At 36.7% G+C, this 23596-nt stretch overlaps 1 protein-coding gene across 1 annotated transcript in view; it reads left to right on the plus strand.

The window, feature by feature from the left end:
- Positions 1–3128: 3128 nt before the first annotated feature.
- The window catches only part of TM9SF3 (transmembrane 9 superfamily member 3), a 33199-nt gene continuing 12731 nt past the window's right edge, over positions 3129–23596 (plus strand). The window contains exons 1-8 of the mRNA XM_005416514.3: positions 3129–3319; positions 6794–6916; positions 11573–11733; positions 12839–12916; positions 13849–13980; positions 14493–14659; positions 17019–17113; positions 19018–19148. Coding sequence (XP_005416571.1) covers positions 3154–3319; positions 6794–6916; positions 11573–11733; positions 12839–12916; positions 13849–13980; positions 14493–14659; positions 17019–17113; positions 19018–19148 — 1053 coding nt within the window. The 5' untranslated portion in view covers positions 3129–3153. The remainder of the gene's footprint in view (positions 3320–6793; positions 6917–11572; positions 11734–12838; positions 12917–13848; positions 13981–14492; positions 14660–17018; positions 17114–19017; positions 19149–23596) is intronic.

The raw sequence follows: 23596 nt of genomic DNA on the forward strand, positions 1-23596 counted from the left end.
TGACCTTCTTTGCCTTGTCATTTACTGTGTTCATCTTGGCTTACTTTATGTTCTCTCATACTGTGACTTTTTTGCTGAAAGGTATGTTATATGTAAGCCTTCCCAAGACTTACTAGCCCTCATAAAGAGGTGACAGGACAGTCTCCTACAAAATACTTTAGTGCTTTGTCTTGCCTAAATAAGTTTTCCTTTGTGTTGGCACTGTTATTTATTGTGGACTTTTTGATATTATGAAGGCCCTAATGAAACAGAACAGAAAAGAAACCAGACAAAAAGCCCACCATCAAACTGCCACACTTCAACTCTTTAATCGCACTCTGTTCTTGCCACCAAGTTACTCTACCACTAGGCTAAGAATGAAAGGATAAGATACGTCATGTCAGAGAAATGTATTTAAATGTGAAAGCTCATCCTTATAATTGACAATGAGCAAAACCCAACAAATGGAGAGAGAAGAAAATGTCCTTCAGTTTCTGCTAGGCACCACCCCCAGATTTAAGCTGAAGGTGCTTAAGTTGTTTTGCTTACTACAGTGCTCTTAATTTGAGGAGGTCTCTGGGAGCAGCAGATGGCTGTGCCTAAGGACTGTGTGAGTGAGGTGTGGCCTGGGCTGGCTGAGGTGTTGTGTTTGTTTAGGTAGCAGTCCTGAAAAGATTTCTCTCGCGCTGTTCTGGGGTGTTTGTGAAAAAGGAGGAAGTAATAAATGCAGACTGAATTTTTTGCATCTGTTTGATGTGGCCCCTTTTCTCTCTACAGTAGGTTGATGACATCTTGGAGTCATTGTGGGAAAAACATGTGGGCCCTGAAGAGGGACTAAGCCCCGTGGAGATAAGAGACAAGCAAAGACCAGATTTGTTATTGCAGATGTTTTAATTACTACTTAGTTACATTGGTAGATCAGAAAACATAGCAAGATTTTGCATAATATGTTCTAAATCTGTTGGTTTCTGCCTCGTCTGTCACAAGTTCCAAAAATATGGAGGTCCCAGCTCAGTATGAAGCATGTCAGAAAGGAACAACTGAGAAAAGCAGTGGTCAGTGCTTTCTTTATTCGGGCTGTCAAAAATGAACTGACAGACCTAAGGATGTTGTCATATTCTATAACTGAAGGTTAAACAGAGACATAGGTCAGCTCACGTGTGAGCTGTTTGGTATAAGTAGTGCTAAAGTGGGCTCTTGACAAGTAAAGACCATTTTGAGAAAGGGCTGGAAATATGTTCTGCAGCTGTTAGAGGAAGACACAGAAGACATGATAGAAAAACAGGCTAGGAAGAGAGATGGACCAGCTTGTCCTGTGCTCTCTTGGCAAGAGCTAGAGGTGGATTCCAAGTGCAGACTCCACTGTCTGCTTCTGCCACTGAGGGGATTGGAACTGGGATTTTGCTTTCTTTCTCTTATCTTTCCCAACTTTCTTTGGACAGCTGTGCTGCACTGGTATAACCTTTCTGATTGCTGGCAGAGAGGAGGAATGTCTACTTTCTCATGCTTTCTCTTGTCTACTTTTTATTTGATGCTTCTTTGACATTCTTTAGCTATCAGAAATGCTCTGAAGTGTGTGCTCTGCAAAGGGGCAAGTTTATGAAACCAGTAAGTGTTTGGTCTCTGCTTCAGCTCAGAATGAAATTAGTGAGATATTTTAAGTTTCTTGTTGGAAATCACTCACACAAGAGGCTGGAATGACCTTTGTATGTCTTTGTAAACAAAAAAGATGAGCCTTTAATTGAGATGGTGTGTTAGTTTAAAGGGATGAAATTATTTTCCGAAGCATGTTTGTTTAAATCCTTGAGTTTACCTTTTAAACACTTCATCTGGAATTTTTTTTTCATGTCTGCACTGACCTCTTAGTATGACTGGTTGTTCAGAATAAATGGAGTTGAAGAATCTTTGTTCATTTGTTAAAAAGGGAGATACAGAACTGTGTTCAGTATTTCAGCTGTGCACTATATAATAGTTATGTCTAATTCACATTTTGCTTTCTCTTCTTCTCCAAGGTGTTCTGTGTCTGTTTTGGTCTTATAACAGTACTTTATACTTCTGTACCTAAAAAAATTCAGGACCTGTATAGTGATTTGCTTTTATGTGTATATAATTATAAATAGGGTTTGTTCCTGCCTTAGAAATTACATTGCTGTAGTGTGGTCCCTGTCCCTCTTATTCTGTTGAAATTATAGGTGAAGTAGTGTTGTGTGAGAGACTTTGTGTAGTAATCAGCAAATCTGATACCTCATCCAGATGCATACAGATATAATGCAAATTACTATTTCAGATCATTTAATTTTCCCGAATTTTCTAGTATTTGAATACTGATACATTAATGACTTCTAAGTACCTTTTTTGTTGTTCAGAAGTAATAAGGGCTTGGAAAAAAATATTGGCTCCTGGGCAAGGAATATGTTTTCCTGGCTAACAGTAGCTGTGGAAAGTGAAGAGTGAGTGTTCCCAGAGAGAATTTCATGGCAGCCACCAGACACTTCTTGCTGTTCTGTTTTTTCACTGTGGGAATGTTGGAAATGCATCAAAATACAGTTCTTCTGTCTGACTTTGGCTCTTGGCTACTATAGGTACGCAACAGTTTAATTTTAGTGCTTCCTGTGAGGCATTGTGCTCTTCTGGGAATTTTGAATGCAGTTTATACCCTTTCTAAACAGAAAGGGAGCTGCATTTTAGGAAAATACAAAATACCTGGCAGTGTGGGTAGATTGCCTGACTACTTTGCTAAGATCTTGTTTAACAAGACATTAATTTGGTGTTTCTTTTATTTCAGTTGAGATAAGCAGAGTTTTGCTTTTAACTGATCTGTGTTTTTACAAAATTAGTCAAAGCTTATTTATTTTCAAGACTTCTGCTCGCTGCATCATCTTTCTTAAATCTCCCTTGTCTAATACTTCACTGATAGGCCGTAAGAAACTGTATGATCAACTTGGCTTTTTTTTCCTATGAAAGCAGGCTGAAATTTTATCCTGGAGTCCCTGTCATGCAAAAGACAAATATGCTCAGCTGTCTTTAAATGTGGCTGTTGCCTGTGATTGAGCAATGCTGCCTGCTAGTTAATATGAGTAAGAGCTTCTTGAACATTTTTATTCTGCTGGGCTTCTCATCTAACTCAATAACTTTGTTTTTCAGTACCAAGATAAAGAGGAAGTTGTTCTGTGGATGAATACTGTAGGACCCTACCACAATCGCCAAGAAACTTACAAATACTTCTCTCTCCCTTTCTGTGTGGGATCAAAAAAAAGCATCGGCCATTACCATGAAACCCTAGGGGAAGCTCTTCAAGGAGTTGAGTTGGAATTTAGTGGGCTTGACATCAAATTTAAAGGTAAGTGATTCAAAGTGCATTTAGTCACTTTAAAAAAATACACAAACTCTTGAAACTTGATCTTTTCATGAGAAGAACTGAAATTTTCTTGCTGCTAGCAGCTGGTGTATTTTGTATGGTTGATTGGTACTACCACTGGCTTTTGAGTTTATGGTGAAGTTTCCATCTATGTGCCCTTGAAGGAAAATACTTGCAGCAGATATTGCTTCTGAAGTAACTGATATCATTTTACAAAGTAAAACTAAGTTTTCCACATATGAATGTTTGATAATTTACTGGAATTAATATTCTGGAATTACCAGTTCTGAAGATGTAATTTTTTCAGATGATGATGAATACTTGTAGACTCACTGCAGTTGCAAAGGAGTAGCAAGGGCTCGATATCTCAAAGTTCCACCTCAACACAAAGTTGATGATTGTATCCTTCTGATTACTGTTTAGTTTAGAATAACTTTGACAAATACCTTTATAGTGCTGTCTCTAACTCATGCCAGTCAGGCAGGAGCAGGATGAAGCTGGTTTGGTTTTTTTTTTTCCTGTTGTTCCCTGTCCTCACTATCTTGCCATACTGTTCCAGAGACATTCAACTTCTTTAGCAAATATATTTCTTGGTATTAAGGCTTGAGTCTTCTATTGCATAATTTCTGTGTCCTTTCAGATATCTATAGCTAGTAGTTGCAGAACTTCAAATAGTAACAGGTTATTTTGCCTCTTGAATTTTAACATTTATTAATTTAATTCAATTGCTGTTTCTGTGTATCTTTTTTTCCAGAACACTGCATTTCATCACTAGTGCTTAACTGGATGGAGAACTTAAGCATAGTATCTCTTGTCTGAGTGTTTACAGTCAGATGGGATTTATTTTCTGTAAGCTGTATAAGTTTTATCCAAAACTGGACATCTGTAAAATAGAAGAGCTAATGATGTTTTTGCTAGCAGTAGGATAAGTTGAATAAAAGATTTTTACGAAGTTTGTTAATATGTTAAATTCTTCATAATTTTAAAATTTGCATAGAGGATAGCATTGCCACACTAAAGGAGTTGAATCTTTTCTTTTAAGAAAGAAAGAGTACCTGTACAAACACTGGGAAACAGTCCTACTACTGGTTTGTTACACTTGTAGCATGCTGAAAATTTTACTCAATGTGGGAGAAATAATTTTCTTGTCAAACCTCATAGAATGTAATCCGAAACACAAAATGGAAAGGACAGTGAAGGCAACTAGCAGCAATTCAACACATTGGTAAAGATTAATAAAGTTTATTCATTTTTTAGAGGCTTAGAAGTTGTCATAAACCCAGTACAATTTGTATCCAATTTATGAATTGCAAAATTTGGATTTCGTAGACCAGCCCCTAAAGTTTAGCATTTGTATAATGAATTCCTTTCCAGTTAGATTGTTAAATTGTGATGGTAGCTCAGTTTTTTGGTGACATTGTAGTGGTAGACCTTGTTCTGTGCTGAAGGGGTGTTCACTTTTATTTTTTCCCCTTTTAACTTGATTGTATCAGTGAAATTGAGATAATACTCTTGTAATGGATAAGTTTTATTTCAGTGTGATTGATACTGGCTTCAACTCTTCATCAGTGTTCCAGAAGTTGCTGCAATTAAATTGAAACAGGGCTGTTGGTGTTTTTGTGGTGATTTGATTTTTTGGTTGGTTTTTGTTTTCCTTTTTCTTTCTTTTTGTAAACAGATAGAGGCTTGGTTGGTACCAGTAGATTCATGGGTTCTTAAGTAAAAGATACAGCTTGAAGGAGTGTTGAGTGTCTAAAATCTGCAGCTGAAATAATTAAGATAATAAGTAATCAACTTGCACAGATTTTCTTCATGAATATGTGAATCATATCTAAGTTCTGAGTTTACAGGCATCTGTGCTTTTCTTTCTATGCCTTTGGCATTATGGCAAGATTAACAGTTGCAGGCATTTCTTTCTCTTTAAAGTATTATATGAGTTTGCAAAATTAGCTTTGAACTTCATACTTTTAGGTTTTTTATCCTCTAAAGTTAGTAAAAGGGAAATAGAAGTATTCTAATAAATTAGCTTCTGCAATAAAAAAATAATTCCTTCTCAGCATTGTTTGACTGGACAGCAGTAGCAGGTAAGCGTGAAGCTGCATGTTGTTCATCATATTCAAAGAATTGTTTAGGCTGCAGCTGTTATTAGCTGAAGTACTAAACTGTGTGAGTAAAACTGGCAGTTGAATCAGTAGGCATTGCCTGTATTTTTTGAACTAGAATAAAAACATGATTTTGCAGAAGTGTGCCCTTCTGAGAGCGAAGGTTTCCACTTGCACTCCCATGGTGGTGACTGATGGGGCAAATCTTCAGTGTATTCAAGCCTCCATGAAGTAGTGTTTCTTGTTGTATTAAGTGTGGCATATGAAAGGATACCTGCAATCATACAAGATAGTTGGATTTTCCTTTTGTTACAATATGAAAAATGTTGTTCTTACATCACAGGTCTCAAATCTGTGTAAATACCTGTGTGAAGGAAGAAATTACTTAGTAACATACACTCATATTATAATATAACTTCTAAGTTTTTGGTTGGCTTCATTATCTTGTCAAGCTAAATCTAGGATAATAATGCTTTTTAATTAATATGTCAAGTTCTTTACTCAAGTGTTTGAGTGACATCCTCTGTTACACCTGAGACCTAATAAATTATTAAATGGATTGAACATTGGTATCATAGTAACTTCAATTTGAAAATTTATTTTTGATGTTACCATACTGTGCCGTTAGAGAAGATGAATGTAAAGAGGAAAAGGATGATTTAACAAAATTGCATTTTGTACTTCTTCAGGAATGTAAAAGAATGGCTGCTAACAGTATACCTTAGGAATTGTAGATGGGGAAGAATAACTTTCTGGGTGAAAGAGGTGGATTTATTTTATTTCCAAATGCAGCCTCTTGCGAGTCCTTTGCATTATTCCTGTTTTTGTCTTCTCTCCTTTTTTTCTCTGTCTTTACTCTGATTGCTTTGTTTCTTCCTTAGGGTAGTTTCTTCAAAACTGCTGAGACCTTTAAAAAGTTTTAGGTTTTTTTACAAACATTATTCCTAGTCAGTGAAGCCGATTATACTAAAACAGAGATAATGTTGTAAACAGTTTTAGGTATTTCTTAATAATTTCATACCTCTTGTTAAAGTTAGAGAGATCTCATTATCTGTTCAGGTGAATCTGTCATCAGCTTTTTTACCTTAATCTAGTGTGGATAAAGCAGCAAAAGGATACTGTGAAACCTTTCCCTGTCCAGTATGTGGGAAGCCTCTGCATGCAGAAATGTAGATTTCTGAACACAATCATGCATTTGCTTTAATGGTTCCTTTTAAAATGTCCTTTATTGTTATCTACTTGAGGATACCCAAGAGGGCTTGGAGACTTCAGCTCTGTCCATTCCTCCATTTGATTTGCCTTCACTTTGAGCCAGCTCATTAATAAATCTTCAACTTGCTTTAATTTTTTGCAGATGATGTGATGCAGACCACTTACTGTGAAGTTGACTTGGACAAGGGAAGAAGAGATGCATTTGTGTATGCTATCAAAAATCACTATTGGTACCAGATGTATATTGATGACTTGCCAATATGGGGTGAGTGATATTGTGCATTAATGACTGGATTACACCTACTCAAGTCCTGTACTAGTGGGTTTCATGGAGTCATTTAATGACTGAGCTTTGTTACAAGAATTTCACAAGAAACTTACATGAAAATCAAATTCACAAGAATATGAAGTAAAGTAATAGAGGACATAAGCTGCACCGTGGGAAGGTTAGGTTGAACATTAGGAAGCATTTCTTCACAGAAAGGGTGATTAGACTTTGGAGGTGTTGGAGTCACCATCCCTGGAGGTGTCTAAGGAAAGCTGGATGTGACACTCAGTGCCATGGTCTAGTTGACAAGATAGTGTTGGGTCATAGGTTGGACTCAATGATCTCAGTGGTCTTTTCCAACCTAATAAATTCTGTGTGAAATAAGTTGAAGGCTTATTGCATTGAAAGAACAGTAAGATGTCTGTACTAGTGAAATACAAAAACAGTGAAAAGCTATTTTGTTTCTGAAGTCCTGATTTAATAACAGTAAGTTCTTAGGTTTAAATTTGTTCAGATGTTCAAGTAGGTGGTAATTAGGTAGGTTACTTGTAAGGGCCATGTTATTCTGATCATGAATAACAAGCTTATTTGAGAGTTGAAACTTTATTTTGCTACTTTTCTTTATTACTCATGTAAAAACTGTTTTGTTTAATTTTGTGGTAATTTAGTGGCTGTTAACGGTGTTGCTTTGTTGTCTGTGATTTATTTTACTTACTCTTTTACAGTTTTCAGAATTTCTCTTGCTGTGTATTATTTACCTGGGTTTAGAAGTGCTTGTGTCTTGAATAAAAATGTGTGTATCTTTATTGCCATTGTCTCCTAAGGTCTCTGTGTTTTGTTGCTCCCTCACAACCTGTGATCACATACCTAGTAAGGAGTGCTCTGCAGATTGCACTTTGCACTGATAGCAATCAACCAAACTCTCCAAGGCCTAATCTCCCTGTTGTAGATATATAAACTGAAAGGAAATGAGAAACAGCCATAAGCTCTTTGTTGCCTGTGTTCCATGGAGGAGGTAAACCTGCCCAAACTAAACCAAGTCCCATAACACCTACAGAAATGCAGTTCAAGTCATGCAAGAAAAGTTCATTGATAGCTGGTATGAATAATGGTATCCATCATTAATTCATTTTGACAAAGGGTGCTTTTTTTTAGCTCTTTCTTATTTTAATTTGTTTTAGAAGATATCTGTCAGATGAACATGGCAGAAATATTAACACTTTATTTATTTATTATTTATCTGGTTGTCAGGAAGGTCTGGGTTTGTTTTAATGTGTCTGTTTTTAAGAGATACCATTATAATGCCTGAAGAGAAGTACTTAAGTATTGATTTTGTTCTTTTCAGCTGATTGGTTTATTGTGTGCAATGGCTTTATAGCCAGGCTTGGAGTAGACCTGGATTACTCTGTGTGACCTTTACTGTACTGCTTGTGCAATTGCTGGTAGGCTTTTTAAAAGCATGCATGAGTGACAGTTGTTGCTACAATATTTTTTATGGCTTTGGCCTTTCAGCAAAAGACCAGTGAATTATTTTTCTAGACTAGTGGCAGGTATGTAGGGTTTGAATTGCCCGGGGATGATGGATGCTGAGCTGACTTCTTTGGAATCCTGTGTGGCTAACAAGTCTTGGAGGCTTTCATTTTTGGAATTTATTTTTCTGGTCATGTTTCATCATCCAAAATGCCAAAAAACAAACATACCTACTAAATCTTCTATACATCACAAATTTTATGCTCTCAGCTAAAAAAAAATCTGTTTTCCTGTGATTGAGTGTTTTTAATGTTTCCCAGTATGCTTTTTATGCACAAGAAGTCAACTAGAAAACATGTAGAATATAGGTATCATCTTTCTAAGATACTAAGAAGCTGCTTTTGATAGTTTGGAACCAGGATCTCAAACTGTGCTACATAATGGGGACTGCAGGATCACAAGTACAGGTAATATTATGTAAGGATATAATCTGACATCAGGTGTGAAGGCAAGTGGTGCTGACAGTTTTGGTCTTTGTCTCCTGCAGGTTAGGTGAAAGTAGCAGGACTGCAGGTTGGTCAATATTAGCCTTTTATTCAAAAAATTAATTGAGTTCTTGGTGGGGGGCTGAGAAAGGAGTTGATGCACCTGAACCAATCAGAAGAGTTTATCTGCAAATCTGAATTAGTATTTTGGACCTTTGTGTTCCCAGTACAGTGGAGAAAACTGGGAATATAGCTTATCTGCAGTAATTTTGGTTTTCCTGGGTCTGTTCAGCAACAGAAATGTTTCAGGTTCTGAGTGCTGCTTAAAACTTAAAGCACTGAGACTTGCTGGTAACTGAACAGTTTTTATTTTAAGTATTTCTGTTATGAATATGGCATGAATGATGCTGTACACATGCCTCTGCCAGCTTGCTGGTGCCTTTGAGTGCGTTGTGTAACTTGTCTAGTACCACCTAATGTGGTGGCATGTACAGACACTGAAGAAAGCAAATATCTTTTGCTTGATTGTTGTTGCATAGCTGTAACTATTTAATGGTTACTAAATTTCAGTAATTATAATGAAGGAAACTGTTAGGACTGTTTAAGATACATGGGTGTAAGATCTGAAGTAGTTATGATGGCATCTCTGAAATACTCTGAATACTGAGAAAGGTTTTTTTGGTTTCATGAGGGTAGTGTCCAGAACTGGTTACCCTCAGCTTGCATTAAAAATAGCTTGTGCTGAATGACTTTTTTGGTTACTGTGTGAAGGCTCTCATCTTGATCCACTTTATTTGGATTACCTATCTTGAGAACCTTGCTGGCCAGCATGTACTGTATATACTGTATGACCCAATATCCTGTTTTTTTTCATTGTGGCTTCACATTTTGTAGTTGGATTAAACCAAAATTTTGTTCCCTAAATGTAGAAAGCTGGAATCCTTTTTTAGTGCTACCAAAATAAAGTTTTCTGTGAAGAGTGTAAAAGAAAAGGATTCAGATGGTGCTAATGTTTGCTTAGAATTCCAGGCAACTTCTCTTTAATTCTGTTCTTAAAGCAGACCTTTCACTTCCCTGGGCTCCACCAGATGCATTCATGGCACTCCTCCTGTCTCCTGGCAAACATTAGTTAAGTTCATCCTTCATGTTCTTTATGATTTTCCACCTTGCTAAGGCTTACTGCTTCCAGGCATATGCAGAAACACTAATTCTTAAAATTCACCCTGGAAGTCCTCAAGCCCTGTAAGGACTACTCTATTTTCAGTAGAGACTAGGCATAAATTAACCTTTCTTAGCTGCTGATAACGGAAGGTAATGACATCAAACTGCTGTTTGAGGGCTCTGGAAGGTTTACACTATTTTCTAATCTGAAAAAGGCAACAAGATCTTTCTAAGCGCATTCAGAAAAAAATATTCCATTTAATATTTTTTCCTGAATTGCTGTCCCACAGTGGAGAGAGAGACTAGGCTTAATTGTTTCAGAACATTCCCTAGCTATGTGAAGCACTGGGTTAGTTCATTCCTTCAGTGAGTGATTAATCAGAATCACTCCTTTAAGTAGTTTAATCAGTCCTTTAAGTAGTTTAGAAGTCTATATTGTCATGGTTCTAGATACTACCATGGGAACAGATGGCATGGCAGGTGCCAGGCTATATGGTGGAGGCACAAACTGGCATATGTTTTGTGTAGATGGCATATACAAGGCAATCCTGACAAACAAGCATGAGTGAAAAACTTGACAGAAAAATACCACCTTGAAAATTAAAAAAACATAGGTGATGCACAAAGGCCCTTCCTTCATATACCTGGTGCTTGTAATAGCCTTTTCCACATCCTTCACGTACTTGTTCCTCCATTCCCCTCAGCCTTGTGTATCTTGACTGCTGCTTTTTTGTGACTTTCCATTTTGTACATCTTGTATGCAATCTTTGATCTTGACATCAAAGGTGACACAGCCTGGGAACTTGTTGACTGTTAAACCCTTTGGTTTCGCTCAGCATAGCACAGTCTCTGGAATTATTCTGTGGCAGATGAGACATTTTGCACTAACTTATTGAAAATTAAGAACTTGATCATAGAATGGTTTGGATGGTTTGAGATGGAAGAGAACATAACGCTCACTATGGTACAGCCACAACTTCTCTTAGGCAACCTGCAACCTGTACCATTCTCACAGTAAAGAATTTCTTCCTAATAAAAAACCACATTTTTGGCAAGCATTGGAAACTTGTGTGCAAACGAGAGTAAGAAGCATGTGTTGGGAAGTAAACTAATGAGGATTACAGAGAAAAAGTAAAACTCTTAAGAGGAAGAAAAATGAGCGAATAGATAGTTGGAAGATGGGAAATTATAGAGGTCTTGGCTAAGTTCTGCTAGGAAAAATGAATCTCTATTTAGCTAGTTATTTATCTGGTAAGAATTGCAAATAAAAGTAGAGGCACTGTTGTTGGGTCTTCTACAGTGTTTGTAGCTGCAAGCTTTTTCTTTTAATGCCATTACAAAATGCTTCTTTCAGTGACCCATGGATTGAAAGTGGAGTCCAGATATTAGAGTTGAAAAGTATATGGTCTTCTGTGTCCTCTTTGTTTATGTTGCTTTTTCAGCTGGCAAAACTTTGTAATGCATGTTTTTAAAAAGTAAATGCAAAATATCTGAGAAGCATACCTGTAATAGATGCTTGCACTTGTTTTCTATGCAGGGATTGTTGGAGAAGCAGATGAAAATGGAGAAGATTATTACCTTTGGACTTACAAAAAACTTGAAATTGGTTTCAACGGAAATAGAATTGTAGATGTCAATCTGACCAGTGAAGGAAAGGTTAAATTGGTACCAAACACAAAAATCCAAATGTCATATTCAGTAAGTAATTTGGTGATGCACATGTAATAAGAAATTCTACATGGTGAAATAACTCAAAAAAAGGTACTTGTGTACTACAATATGTACTGATATGCTGGGCTGTGTTAGAGGAAGATGCATCTTCACTCCTTCAATTATTCTCTTTTGTTGCTGAAAAACCTTGGTAGATTTACTAATAACGAATGTAAAATTAAGATTATTGAAGTACTCCAAGCAAACTGGATCTTCTGTAATGTGCAGAAAAGTGTTTTAGTGGGAAACTAAAGTGATTTGGATGTTCAATCTACATTTATATGCTTTCTTCTATACTCAGTAAGAGAACAGCTTTTGGAAGGGATAGTTCCGTCTCAGGAATTTTAAAATAGGTATGTACAAGGGGGCTGCATTTGTTTCAATATCACTAAATATCCTGGTAATTTTTGGCATGCTTTTGAAAAAGATTTTCAGGTAGGCGTGTATTTAGTTTGTAAAATTGTTTTAATTTTTAAATGCAGTCTTGCAAAAGTTGACAAAAATACTTTGTGCTACCAGATTAGCACCATATAGTTCATTAATGCAATTACATTTTCCAAATCAAAAGCAGTCCTCTCTGCAGCTGGTGAAGAGCTGACAGCTGTAATATGCTGTTACCCTGTGATAGTCTGTCCATAATCACATACTTTTCCAGTTGGTTTCAGAGTAATTTATTGGAAATTGAAGTGTCTAGATTCATAGTAATTACATGTATGTGTGTGTGTATACATACATATATATATATATACACATTATATAGATTCTATAATCATGAAAAAGGTTTGTGGTATTTGACAACTACAAATCTGTATCTTTGGTTAACCTCACAGAAACAGAACTGAGGTAGTGCAAGACTGATACTTCCTTGTTCAAGATTAGATCCATGAGGAGAGGAGGCTGGTGTTCATTCTATGCCTGACTTGTAGATGCCAGTCTTTAAGAACATCATTCCATTGTTTTTAGCCAAATCCCATTCATATTGAAGAAGACATCTAAAGTGGATGATTTTTAATATGTGTTCTGGGTTTCTGCATGTGAGTATAGCTAATAATACTGTAAGGAACTTTTAAAATATAAACATTTCTCTCTTCAGGTGAAATGGAAGAAATCAGATGTGAAGTTTGAAGACCGATTTGACAAGTATCTTGACCCATCTTTCTTTCAGCACAGAGTATGTATTGTTCTAAGCCTTACAATACATCCCTTTACAATGGTTTCATTAGTTTAGATGTCATGCAATTTTTGGATTACATCCTTGAATTTTCAGATTTTCCAGGTGCTCTGGGACAATAAAGCAGGGAGGTCTGACTATTGTTTAAGTGGTAGTGTGGCTGCTAAAATAGGATACCTCTGTTTTTCTAGTGCTTCAATAAATGTGCAGGCGAGCTTCAAGCTTGCAGAAAGTACAGTATAGTTCAAGAAAATATATTCAGGTGAGCAGAAGCAGTGAAGCTTCAGGGACAGGACTGTGCAACTGTGTAAGCTGAACAAGTGCAGTTGGCCATTGGTACACTTCTTTGTGAAGTAAATGCAGAGCAAAAAGCATTAACTAAACCAGTTATCAGTTGTGGCACTATCAGTTGTGTTTAAATCTGTGGTTGTAATCTCCTTAAGGGCAGTGTACTGAGCTGTGCTGCTTTCTGAAAGTAGAGACTTTGCATTCTGTTTGGAGCTCAGTGAAAACCAGAAGTATATGCTTTTGAGAGCAAAAGTATTGTTGCTGCACATTTTCATCCTGTGCAGAGCAGTAATTCCTTTGGCTTCGCTACTTGAACGTCTTCTCTAGGAAGGCAGCAGTACATCGTGTTGCCTTTTGCTTACCAAGGGAGCATGCACAGCCAGTTGTTCAAACTTTGCTGCTGCTTATCTAAGTTGTGATAACTTGGTCCTGAGCAAGGCTGGCTGATAAAAAGGTTTATGTGTGGTGTTTCACAGGCCAGTTTTAGTGTCACTCTCTGAAGATATAATGTTGCTTACAGTATGGTTTATTGTTACTTAGCTAGTGCTGACAGGCTGTCCTTATAGGCAACAATTTATCCTTATTGGAACACTCTGAAACACATTTACAGTTCTAAATGTTATGGGTGTGTTTTCTTTTTGTAGATTCACTGGTTTTCAATTTTCAATTCTTTTATGATGGTGATCTTTCTGGTTGGCCTGGTGTCTATGATATTAATGAGAACTTTGCGAAAAGATTATGCAAGATACAGCAAGGAGGAAGAAATGGATGATATGGTAAGACCTGCATCCATGCTTTAAAAACTCCTTTTTTAAGGCTTATTGTTTTCTTGTTGTACATTCGTTGTGTTAGCAGCTCTGAATGGCTTTCTTCAATTGGACAGAAAATGCCTTTTGTGTGTCTTGGAAGTGTTACTGGTTTTCTTTATAACATGCTTCTAGGTTGCGACCCAAAAATCTCTCTCTAGTCACTGTGCTAATGTTCATATCCAACCTTAGGATTAACTAGGTCCATTCTGACTTTGTAGTAGAAGCCTGATGTACTCCTAAGCACCTCAGAGGTTTTAGGGACAGGGAGGGATTCTAATAGATTTTATTGTGTCATACATTCAGGTAGTAGTTTTTCATAAGCATCTGAAAAGTAAACTTTTCAATTTGATGCATTTAGAAGAGAAGACACATTTCACTTGAAGTTGCTTTATTAAATCAGACCTTTTGTTTTTATGTAGCTTTTGTGTTTGTCTTTAATTGTCATGACTAGACTTAAAATTTGTTGTTGTTGTTCCCAGGACAGAGATCTAGGTGATGAGTATGGGTGGAAGCAGGTCCATGGAGATGTGTTTAGACCATCCAGTCATCCTCTAATATTTTCATCGCTTATTGGGTCTGGCTGTCAAATTTTTGCTGTGTCTCTTATAGTTATTATTGTTGCAATGATAGAAGATTTATACACAGAGTAAGTATAATTGTGCCATGTCTTCCATATATAAATGTTTAAGTGAACAAAATAATTACAAAAATTGTTTTTCTAACTGGCCTGAAAAAAAGTGTTTGAGAGTCTTGAGTAGTAATCTGTAGATCAGATGTAGTATTAAGAAGTGCTCTTTTAATTTGTAATGAAACTTTGTCCTACCGTTACCACATTAGTCTCCTTTGATTTTCTCTTTTAGTGCTTGCTTTTTGAATGATTTATTTTGAAACTAGTTTGTTGTTTTGCAGGATCACTAGCAGATAATATGGGAATTATATGTATTCAAAGGTACATATTTCACTCCTGGTTTCATCCAGAGTGATAAGATGTTAGTATATTTCTGGCCCTATTTCCCCATCATGTCCTGTGAAGACTGAAATAAGAGTGTGCTCTGTTGTGAATAGTCCTGTTTTCTGCTGACAAGTCAGTATTAAGTCAGTCTTATCACAAGTCTGCTTGGGAATGAAAATGTAATTCTTTAAGTTCTTTTGAACACATTGTGCTTAGCCTGTGCTGGTGTAAAATCCCCAGAAATAGGTCCTGACTGGAAAGAATCCATTAAAAAAAAGAAACAATACTCAAGTTTAAATTTAACACACTACTTGTAGTTCACCTGTTTTCTTCCTTTACCTCTTAATTTGATTGAGATTTTTGGGTTACTAGGTGGACTTCATCTGCTTCTGTAGTGATTGTGTTTTGGGTATTGGAGGGAATTATTGGCTTGTGTTTGGGTTTTTTGGGTTTTTGCAAGTGATTTGTTTTAAGCAGTGACTAAACTTTGATCTGTATCACCTGTAACTTGATTTTAGCAAGTTGTAATACTTCTGATGTGCCGCTGGAGGGAACTCTTGCTTTTCAATTTAGTGGCCTTTTACCGGTGTTTAAAAAGCCACTCTGTAGTACCAGAATCTTGGCATATTTTCGTTTTCCATAGGGTGTTATTCCCCTCCTTTGTCTCATGGTTATTTCTGGACAAGCATACATGCACACTTTTAATTGTGCAGCATATCAGCCCTTCAGAGAACAAAATGAAACCATTTCAGAATGTGTGTGCCCTGTAGGGAGGCTGTAGGCTAGTCATGTCAGTTGCAAAATGTATCAGAACAGTATTTTTTTAAAAGACATGCGCAGCTAGTCTTTTATTGCAATAAACCTTTCTGTCACTTTCAAAGTGAATTTAATTCTGGGTGTGTAGTGGAACAATGGACCAAATGTGGTGCAGACAATTTAGGAAAATAGCACCAAGTCTGGTGTTTTTACTGGTAGTCTGGATTTACACAGTGGCAGTGCCATTTCAGACTGTGCCTGCTCTTGGGGGTTTTGCATGTGTTTCTAAATTGTATTAAGTTACGAGCAGTTTTTAAAAAACAAATATTGGTAAAACAGTCCTTCAGTATGTGTGACCAGCAGGTATATTTGCTTTGGTCATGCTGTCATGGAAGCTTAAGTGCTAAAGATTGCTTCTTTGAGTGCAGCAGGCATCCAGGAATGGTTCCTCAAAAACCAGAATGACAGTAACTAGAATCTCTGAGAGCAACTAATTAGAAGAAAGTACAGTAAGTCAGCTGAAAACCTACTGCTATTTGCTGTCGAAGAATAGCAGAGGGATGTGGGGAAACAATTCTATTAATGAATAACATTTATATCTTCCTATTCTTAGATGTGATCTTTTAAAATGTATTTGGAAATGGCTTCTTTGATTTTAAATTATTAGCTTTGCTTGTAAAATTTCAGAAAAATTATGCCAAAATTAGTAGTCCAACATTTAATGGGGTGACATTTAAAAATTACTAAGCTCTTCTGATTGCACTACTTAATGCTGATTTGTGACTTCATTATAGTATTTATAGTTTCTAAATCTAATTTTCTGCCAGATGAGCACTTTCCATCTTAAAAGTTAATTTCTGGGGGATGGCAGAAACATTATTCACAATCTTAGTATATTTTTGTTAATACTGGCCTTTTGACATTTTATCTGCAGTTGAATTTTACACTTAATGGATGTCATGTAAATAGTTATTTATGCACAAAGTACACACATCCAAATGTCAGGGTATATTTATCAGAGGTGAGAGTCTGTACTCCAGTTAAAATAAACGCATGTTAAGAAAGACTGTAGTATATCAAAACTCTCTTTCCCACATTGAATTAGACTTGGCCAAAGCCTTGTGTACAAAAAGTTCTGATTCTTACACAGATTTTACAGTTCAAGCACTTCTAAATATTTATATTAAATAAAAATATTAAATAACTGCTTCTGCTAAAAATACAGGAGTTTTTTGCTCTAATTATGTTTGGTTTTGTATGTCATTATGTCATTTACCAAAAACATCCCTTCTTGTAGGAGAGGATCAATGCTTAGTACAGCTATATTTGTTTATGCTGCAACATCACCAGTGAATGGATATTTTGGAGGAAGCCTTTATGCTAGACAAGGAGGTAAATTGTTTTCATGTTTCAGCATTTTCATTGCATTGTTAAATGAAGAAGTTATTATTTTCTGATTTGTACCAATATAGAAGAGTCCCCATGGAGTCAGATGGAATCCATTAGATTCCTAATAAACAGGAAATATTTTGGGTATATTTAACTTTCATATTATCTACTCAGTCAGTACTGGCTATGCTTTCTAAAAAGCTAACTGAAGTCTTAGGTTAATTTAAAAGAGCTAAAGAGCTGTTAATAGTTGTGACTTCCAAATTGCTTGTTATACTCTTGTATATAATTTTTGGCTCATGACATCTGCAGAGTACAAAAGCCTTTCTCTTTTGTGCAACATGTTGTTAAACAGCTCATGTCATCTTCTCCAGATGATTCCTACATGGTCCTCTTCTTATGTACTAGGGGGGTTATGTTAGGCTAACACAAAAAGGACAAATATAGATTATTTACTAGACCATGAATTGCAGATGGGAAAACTATTTATATCATCTTTTAAAGAAAGTTGTTCTGCTTTCCAGTATATGCTCTGCTTTATACTTAGCAAATCAAAATGAGCATCAGTAGAGAGCAGAAGCCAAGTAAAATTGACAGAAGATTTGAACAGGCTGTCTTCAAATGCTCTCCACTATGCCTCTGAGTTATGACCAGTTAGATTCTTGCAGTGCACTAGCTTCATCCATTCCCTATGCTGCAATAAAAGAATAATCAATATCTATTATCTTCTAGAGTGCTTAAAAAAATAATTCTGGTAAGTTCACAAAAGAAAATTTGTATCTTTTTAGCATGATATACCTGTTAATGTTCAATCTCAACTCTACTTTGAGTTTGGAGGTTAGAAGTTTATTTTCATGTGGCTTGCTTATAAACCTAGCAATTTGTACAAAACCAGATCTAGTTAGAAAGGGGTTGCTGTACTGTAATGTATTGTGATCTGTAGTAGAGCCAGATAAGCTTTTTTTTTACAGGTAAACATGTATCAAACAATGAAATGCTGTTTATGTGGGTACATGGTGAAAATACATATGATTGTCTGGAAAAAAAATACGCTTTTTAAAATATTTTTTACTTACTGCATATTAATATCACAGTGCATAAGTGTAGACAGTTTTTAAGAGCATAGAAAGTACAGGGAATACAGATAGGGGAAATTTTTAAGGGGTTGCCCAAAAGGATTTCTTTGATCTCCTCAGGGAGCTCTAAACTTAGTAATAACTGCTAACAGATGTTCTGTTCCCTTGATGCTTGGACTTTAGAAATCACTTTCTTTCTACCTTTTCTGTTGTTGAAAATATCAAGAGTCCAGTTTTTCTGTATGTTAAATGCTGTGGCATTTACTTTTTAGCAGGGATAGCCATTTCCTTAATGCGTCCTGAAGGTGTGTCTGGGTTGGCTGGGTCCAGCTTGGACCAGGGCAGCCCCGAACAGGAGCTGTCTGGAAGTAGCTGCAGTGCTGAGCTCTCCTGGGAGCAGTGCTGAGCTCTCCCGTGCTCTCAGAGCATTGTCTAATGCAGGTGCTGCACAGGGCCAGCTCTGCTATCTCTGTCTCTTCTCATGTGCAGCTACATGCACCCTCAGCTTTCACACCCCAGGTTCTTTGGCCAGCTTAGTCAGCATATGCTGTTCTTCAGCTGAAATGTTCTCATACTGTATCCCTTTTCTTCTTTTCACCTGGTCCACTAAATTGATTAATGTGCTGCATCTTGTGAGTGACCAGAGTCAGCCAAAACTTAGTTTGCTCTTAGCTCTTGTATTGATGTAGTATGTTGTTACTTACTTCTTTCACCTTTTCGTGGGAGAAGTAGTCAAATATGTAAATTCTGGAGTTCTTGATAATCTTTTTGTTTTTTTTATTTTAAATGTGCTGTATCTTACCAGTCCCGTTGAAATGTCCCTTCTTACAGGAAGGCGATGGATAAAGCAGATGTTCATCGGAGCCTTCCTTATTCCAGCAATGGTGTGTGGAACTGCCTTCTTCATCAACTTCATTGCCATCTATTACCATGCTTCAAGAGCTATACCCTTTGCAACCATGGTGAGTTGTTTCATTGGCAAATTTGAATTCCACTGTACACACAGAAAAATGTTATTTTTTTAATCGAAATACATTTGTGAGTCATAGTTTAGAGCTAGCTAATTAGAAGTTTATCATGGGAGGGGACTTAAGGTGCTTCAAATATAATGAATTTTAATCACAATAGCAACAGCTGCTGGATGCCAAAAACAGTCTTATCTCTGGTTAAAGTGACACTTAAAGTGACGTTGCTGATTCTAGTCACCTCCTCATTAACACTGTTTTCAAAGCATGCCTAAATACCATCTTTTTACCAGTTGAATTCATTTCTATAAAACCACTAAATGTGATACAAAGCTAAACACGTTTATAAACTCTTCACTTATTTTTCTCATTTTCTTCTTCAAGAAATTAGATTAAAATTCTATCTTTGAGTATGTTTATGTTAGTTGGTCAATGTGTCCCAAAGCAATACTGTGTTATTTTTTCTTTCCTGTGCTAGCAGCTATATACAGTACTGTCATAAAAGTTTACAGCATTGATCTTTGATATGTGTAAAGAGACTGTTTTACTGCTAAGCAAGCAGTTATGGTATCCCATTTCTCCCTTGTATTCTCATTTGGAGGCCAGGAATGCTGAGGGAGGGTGATTCCATGTGCGCTGAAGTTTGTCTTGTGAATCTGTTCAACTGATTTGTATTTTAAGACTGTGGACACGTGCATGGAAAAGCAAACTGATGTATAAATCTTCAGGGTTCAATTCGCCAGGATGTTAGGACTCTCTATACACAGTGATTTTAATGTTTGCAAGGTTTTATGAAAGTGTTTGAATCATTGTGACTGGCAATAAAACTTGAGCGGAGTTAGCAGGCAAGCAGGTTATGAATCGGAAACTTCATCAGCATGAGCAACGCTCTAATGGCTTCAAATCAACAAGCTGGTTTGAAGAAGGAAATGGAAATTGTTTGCAATTACCATGTTATGCTTCAGGTTGAAGTCCCCAGGAAGCCCTCTGGCTTTATGGATGAGATCCCTTTGTGTCTTTCCACCTCTGTTTTCAATGTAAAGAGGCTTCCAGAATTGTCTAATGCTAATTTGCTTCTTTCTTGGGGAAATAAAACCTCTGCCACCTGAATGTATTAGAACACAGAAATAACTTCCTTTACCCTGACATGTCTTGAAACCATCCTCCTTGATTTAAACTGCTGGCAAGTATTTTGACTGCCATAAATCTGGAAAAAGCAGAAACTGAGTTACTGAAAAAAGTTCCATAGCAAAAAGGTTGCTAAGAGACTATTCTTAAATATGTCATTCTGTACTTTGCCAGTTTTGCATTGCCACTTCCCAGTGAAGTATCATAGTAATCTCTGTGACTTAATTCTTCCCTCCAGAGGGATTTTCCTATGGAATTTTAGGCAAGAGCAGCTGTAGAATCAAATCCAGGACATCCAAACTGGCACTCAGCTTCTGTATCTTTCACCTACCTGGTATCTGTTTTTCTACACTTTGTCTTGAAGTCCTCAAATTGATTGGGCTCTTCAGAACCTTTATGGATTGTTGTAGTCTGTTTTGAACTTCAAAACTTCATTCACCTTGTATAACTCTTTCCTGGTGTCTGGGATCTCCTTGAAGATGAGGTAGGGTCTGGGAAAATGAAAAGTTTGTTTCTGAACTCAGTCTTCACTCTTGGGACTCTGCCCTTAGCCCTTTTAGATGTACTTGCAAGCTTTCTTACCTATGGAATGACAAACCTTCTGCAGTGAAATAAGCCTTGAGCATGAACAAAGGCTTAATCTCTTCCTTGGGGTAGCTTTCAGCTGTCTTTCCCTTCAGAATGATATCAAGAATGTGACAGATTTTATTCAAATATGAGACCTTTTTAAAACTTAATGCATTGAAGCTTTGCGGAGCATATGAAGGAGATACACAGCCTGCTTTTTTCACTCATCCCTTCACCTTTACAGGAATGCGATGGGTACTGTTCAGTTATTCATGCCTTTGGAGTCCGAATTTGATTTTTTGGTGTATTTTGTTTATTATGTCCTCTTACTAGTGAACATTGAGTTCTGAAGTTGTTATATATCTTGACTTACTTTCTGTTGATGTTTATCAGTCTTTCTGGTGTATTGAACAATCATCTTTGTATTTGTGTGTGTGTGTGTGAGTGATATGTAAAAAGTGTAGCGTGGAAGACTTAAGAAGAGTTTTAAAATAATAGTATGTGAAGTGATTTCTCCATAATAAGTTTGAGGAGTATGTTACTAGTTCTGTGCAGAAATACTGACTAATGCAGAATTTCTACGGAGTACAGCATGATTGAATTTGAAGGGACCATTTTAATTCTGGCATTTCATAAGTTGTGACTGCTTACCTTGTTCTGTGAGTGATGCATAATTTAAAGATTTCCATTAAGGCTACTATGACTAATGTAATATTCTGACTGCAAAATCTATGCAGCTTCTATTAGCTGTTTTAAGATTTATTATTTTTGTTTTGTTTGAACAGTAGGTTCCTTTGTGGCTAAGGTTTCCAGTGCATTTTTAATGATTTAATTAAATAAGGTTAAGGACTCCGTATTTCTCTTGGGATTGAGACCCTATTGTTTGCATCTTTTGTACCTTGTTTTGAAAAGAAAAAAATGTTTCCTCCAACAGATAGCTTAATCCAAGCTGCAGTTTTCCCTGACAGCTTTGAGTTGATATGAGTATTGACTGCCACTAAAAAAAGAGGACCCTCGTAGTGCCAACCATTTTCATGCCTCAAGCCAGATAAAGAAATGCACCTCACTAAAAAAAGGGAGAAAATCCTGTTACATGCATTCAGCAGAAAGTGACTGTGCAACCATTGGTCAAACTCCTTCATTTTGCTAAAAATAGGCACCCCTTAATTCTTCTGCCTACATTTTCAACAGTTCAATTTATTACCCAAAGCTACAGTCTAGATTAACAACTTAGTTGTAATAAAGGTTGTAACACTTCATGTTGAAGCCTTCTGTTCTATTCTTTTTCTTGTAATGTTTGGACAATATGCAGAAAACTGTTGTGTTACAGAAATTTAGTAACCTCTGTGTGGGAGGGAGTCTCATGACTGAGAGTGCATTTTGGTAGCTGACAGGGAAGATCAAGCTGCTGCTTTGACAGTTAATTTTTATTGCTTTTCTTCCCTGTGCATTAAGCAGACGTGGCACCATAACCTGCTAGTAGCTGTTTAATATTAGATATGCTCATAAAAATTTTAATTATCACCCTTGAAAGAAGTTTAATCTACAGTTGTCAGGAAATATGAAGCATGTGGCACTAGGAAATAAATTATATCCCTCTTCACAATGTTTCCGTTCAAATATGGAAAACTGAATTCTGCACATTCAGTCAAGGGCAGCAGAATATTATTTCCCCATCAAAACAAAACAAAAAAGGAGTTAGAAGGAATGCAGGCTTGGTGAGGTTGACAGTCTCTTCTATGGCAACTAAAACCTGCAAACTAAATTAGTGTATAAGATATTTTGTACAACAAAATTGCAACAGTCAAAATTAAAGAAGTATTTTTTAATGTGCTGGCTAGATACAAAACTCACATAATTTGTTTTGGTTAACATGGATTATAGAGAACCTCTTCTTGTTTGCTTGATGAAAAACCAAGTTTGAAGATCTGATGTATTTGCCTCTTTGCATAATTTGTGTTTTATGAAGTAGTCGTTAAAATGGTTCTCTGAATTTCTCATGGCTGATGTTACAGTAATAACTCTTAAAACACTCAGAAAGATGTAACTTTCTTATCTCTGCCTGTCACACAACTGCTGTTAATGGGATTGGATTTTTTAGCATGTTGTCAGTGACTTTGGCAGGAGGGTAGAGCAGGTTTGTGTGTTGGTCTTGTCTTCATTTCTCCTTTCCATTTGTGATGGTGAAGTGGAGGCCGTTAAGTGCCTGAACTGCTTTTCCCATTGTATTCTTACTCTTGGAAACCTTTTAGGCAGAAGTCTTGTAACTTCACCTTTAAGACACTTGTTACCTCAGTAGCCTGTGTTTGCTTCAGTTAGGATTTAGACTCTGTAGGTTTGGATATTGCCCAGCCTGCAAACATTGTCCTTGCCATCTGTGGCTATGGGCACTACCTGTTTAGTTTGAGAGGAGGGGCACTGGTTTTACCTCCGACCTGTAATTAAGAGGAACATGCCTGAAAACCACCCGTTATCTCCAGTCATCTCTTACATCCAGGGAAGGTTTATTATTGCCAAGAGTGAAGAAAGTTGTTTTATCAGTCATCAATCTGAGCAGGCAGACTACCTGTGAGTCAGTGAATGAAAAGCAAGAAAGAAGATGCTGCTGAGTTCAACATGGTGTGTACAACCAGTACTGGTTTTGTTGGTCATCTTACTGAGACCAGTAGGTTGCTGTCTCTAGAATGGTCTTATCTCAATAAAAAGAACATGCATGTCTTCTTCATTCTGGACAGCTTATCAGAGCCAGC

Source organism: Geospiza fortis, unplaced genomic scaffold (genome assembly GCF_000277835.1).
Source record: "Geospiza fortis unplaced genomic scaffold, GeoFor_1.0 scaffold130, whole genome shotgun sequence".
NCBI lineage: Eukaryota > Metazoa > Chordata > Aves > Passeriformes > Thraupidae > Geospiza > Geospiza fortis.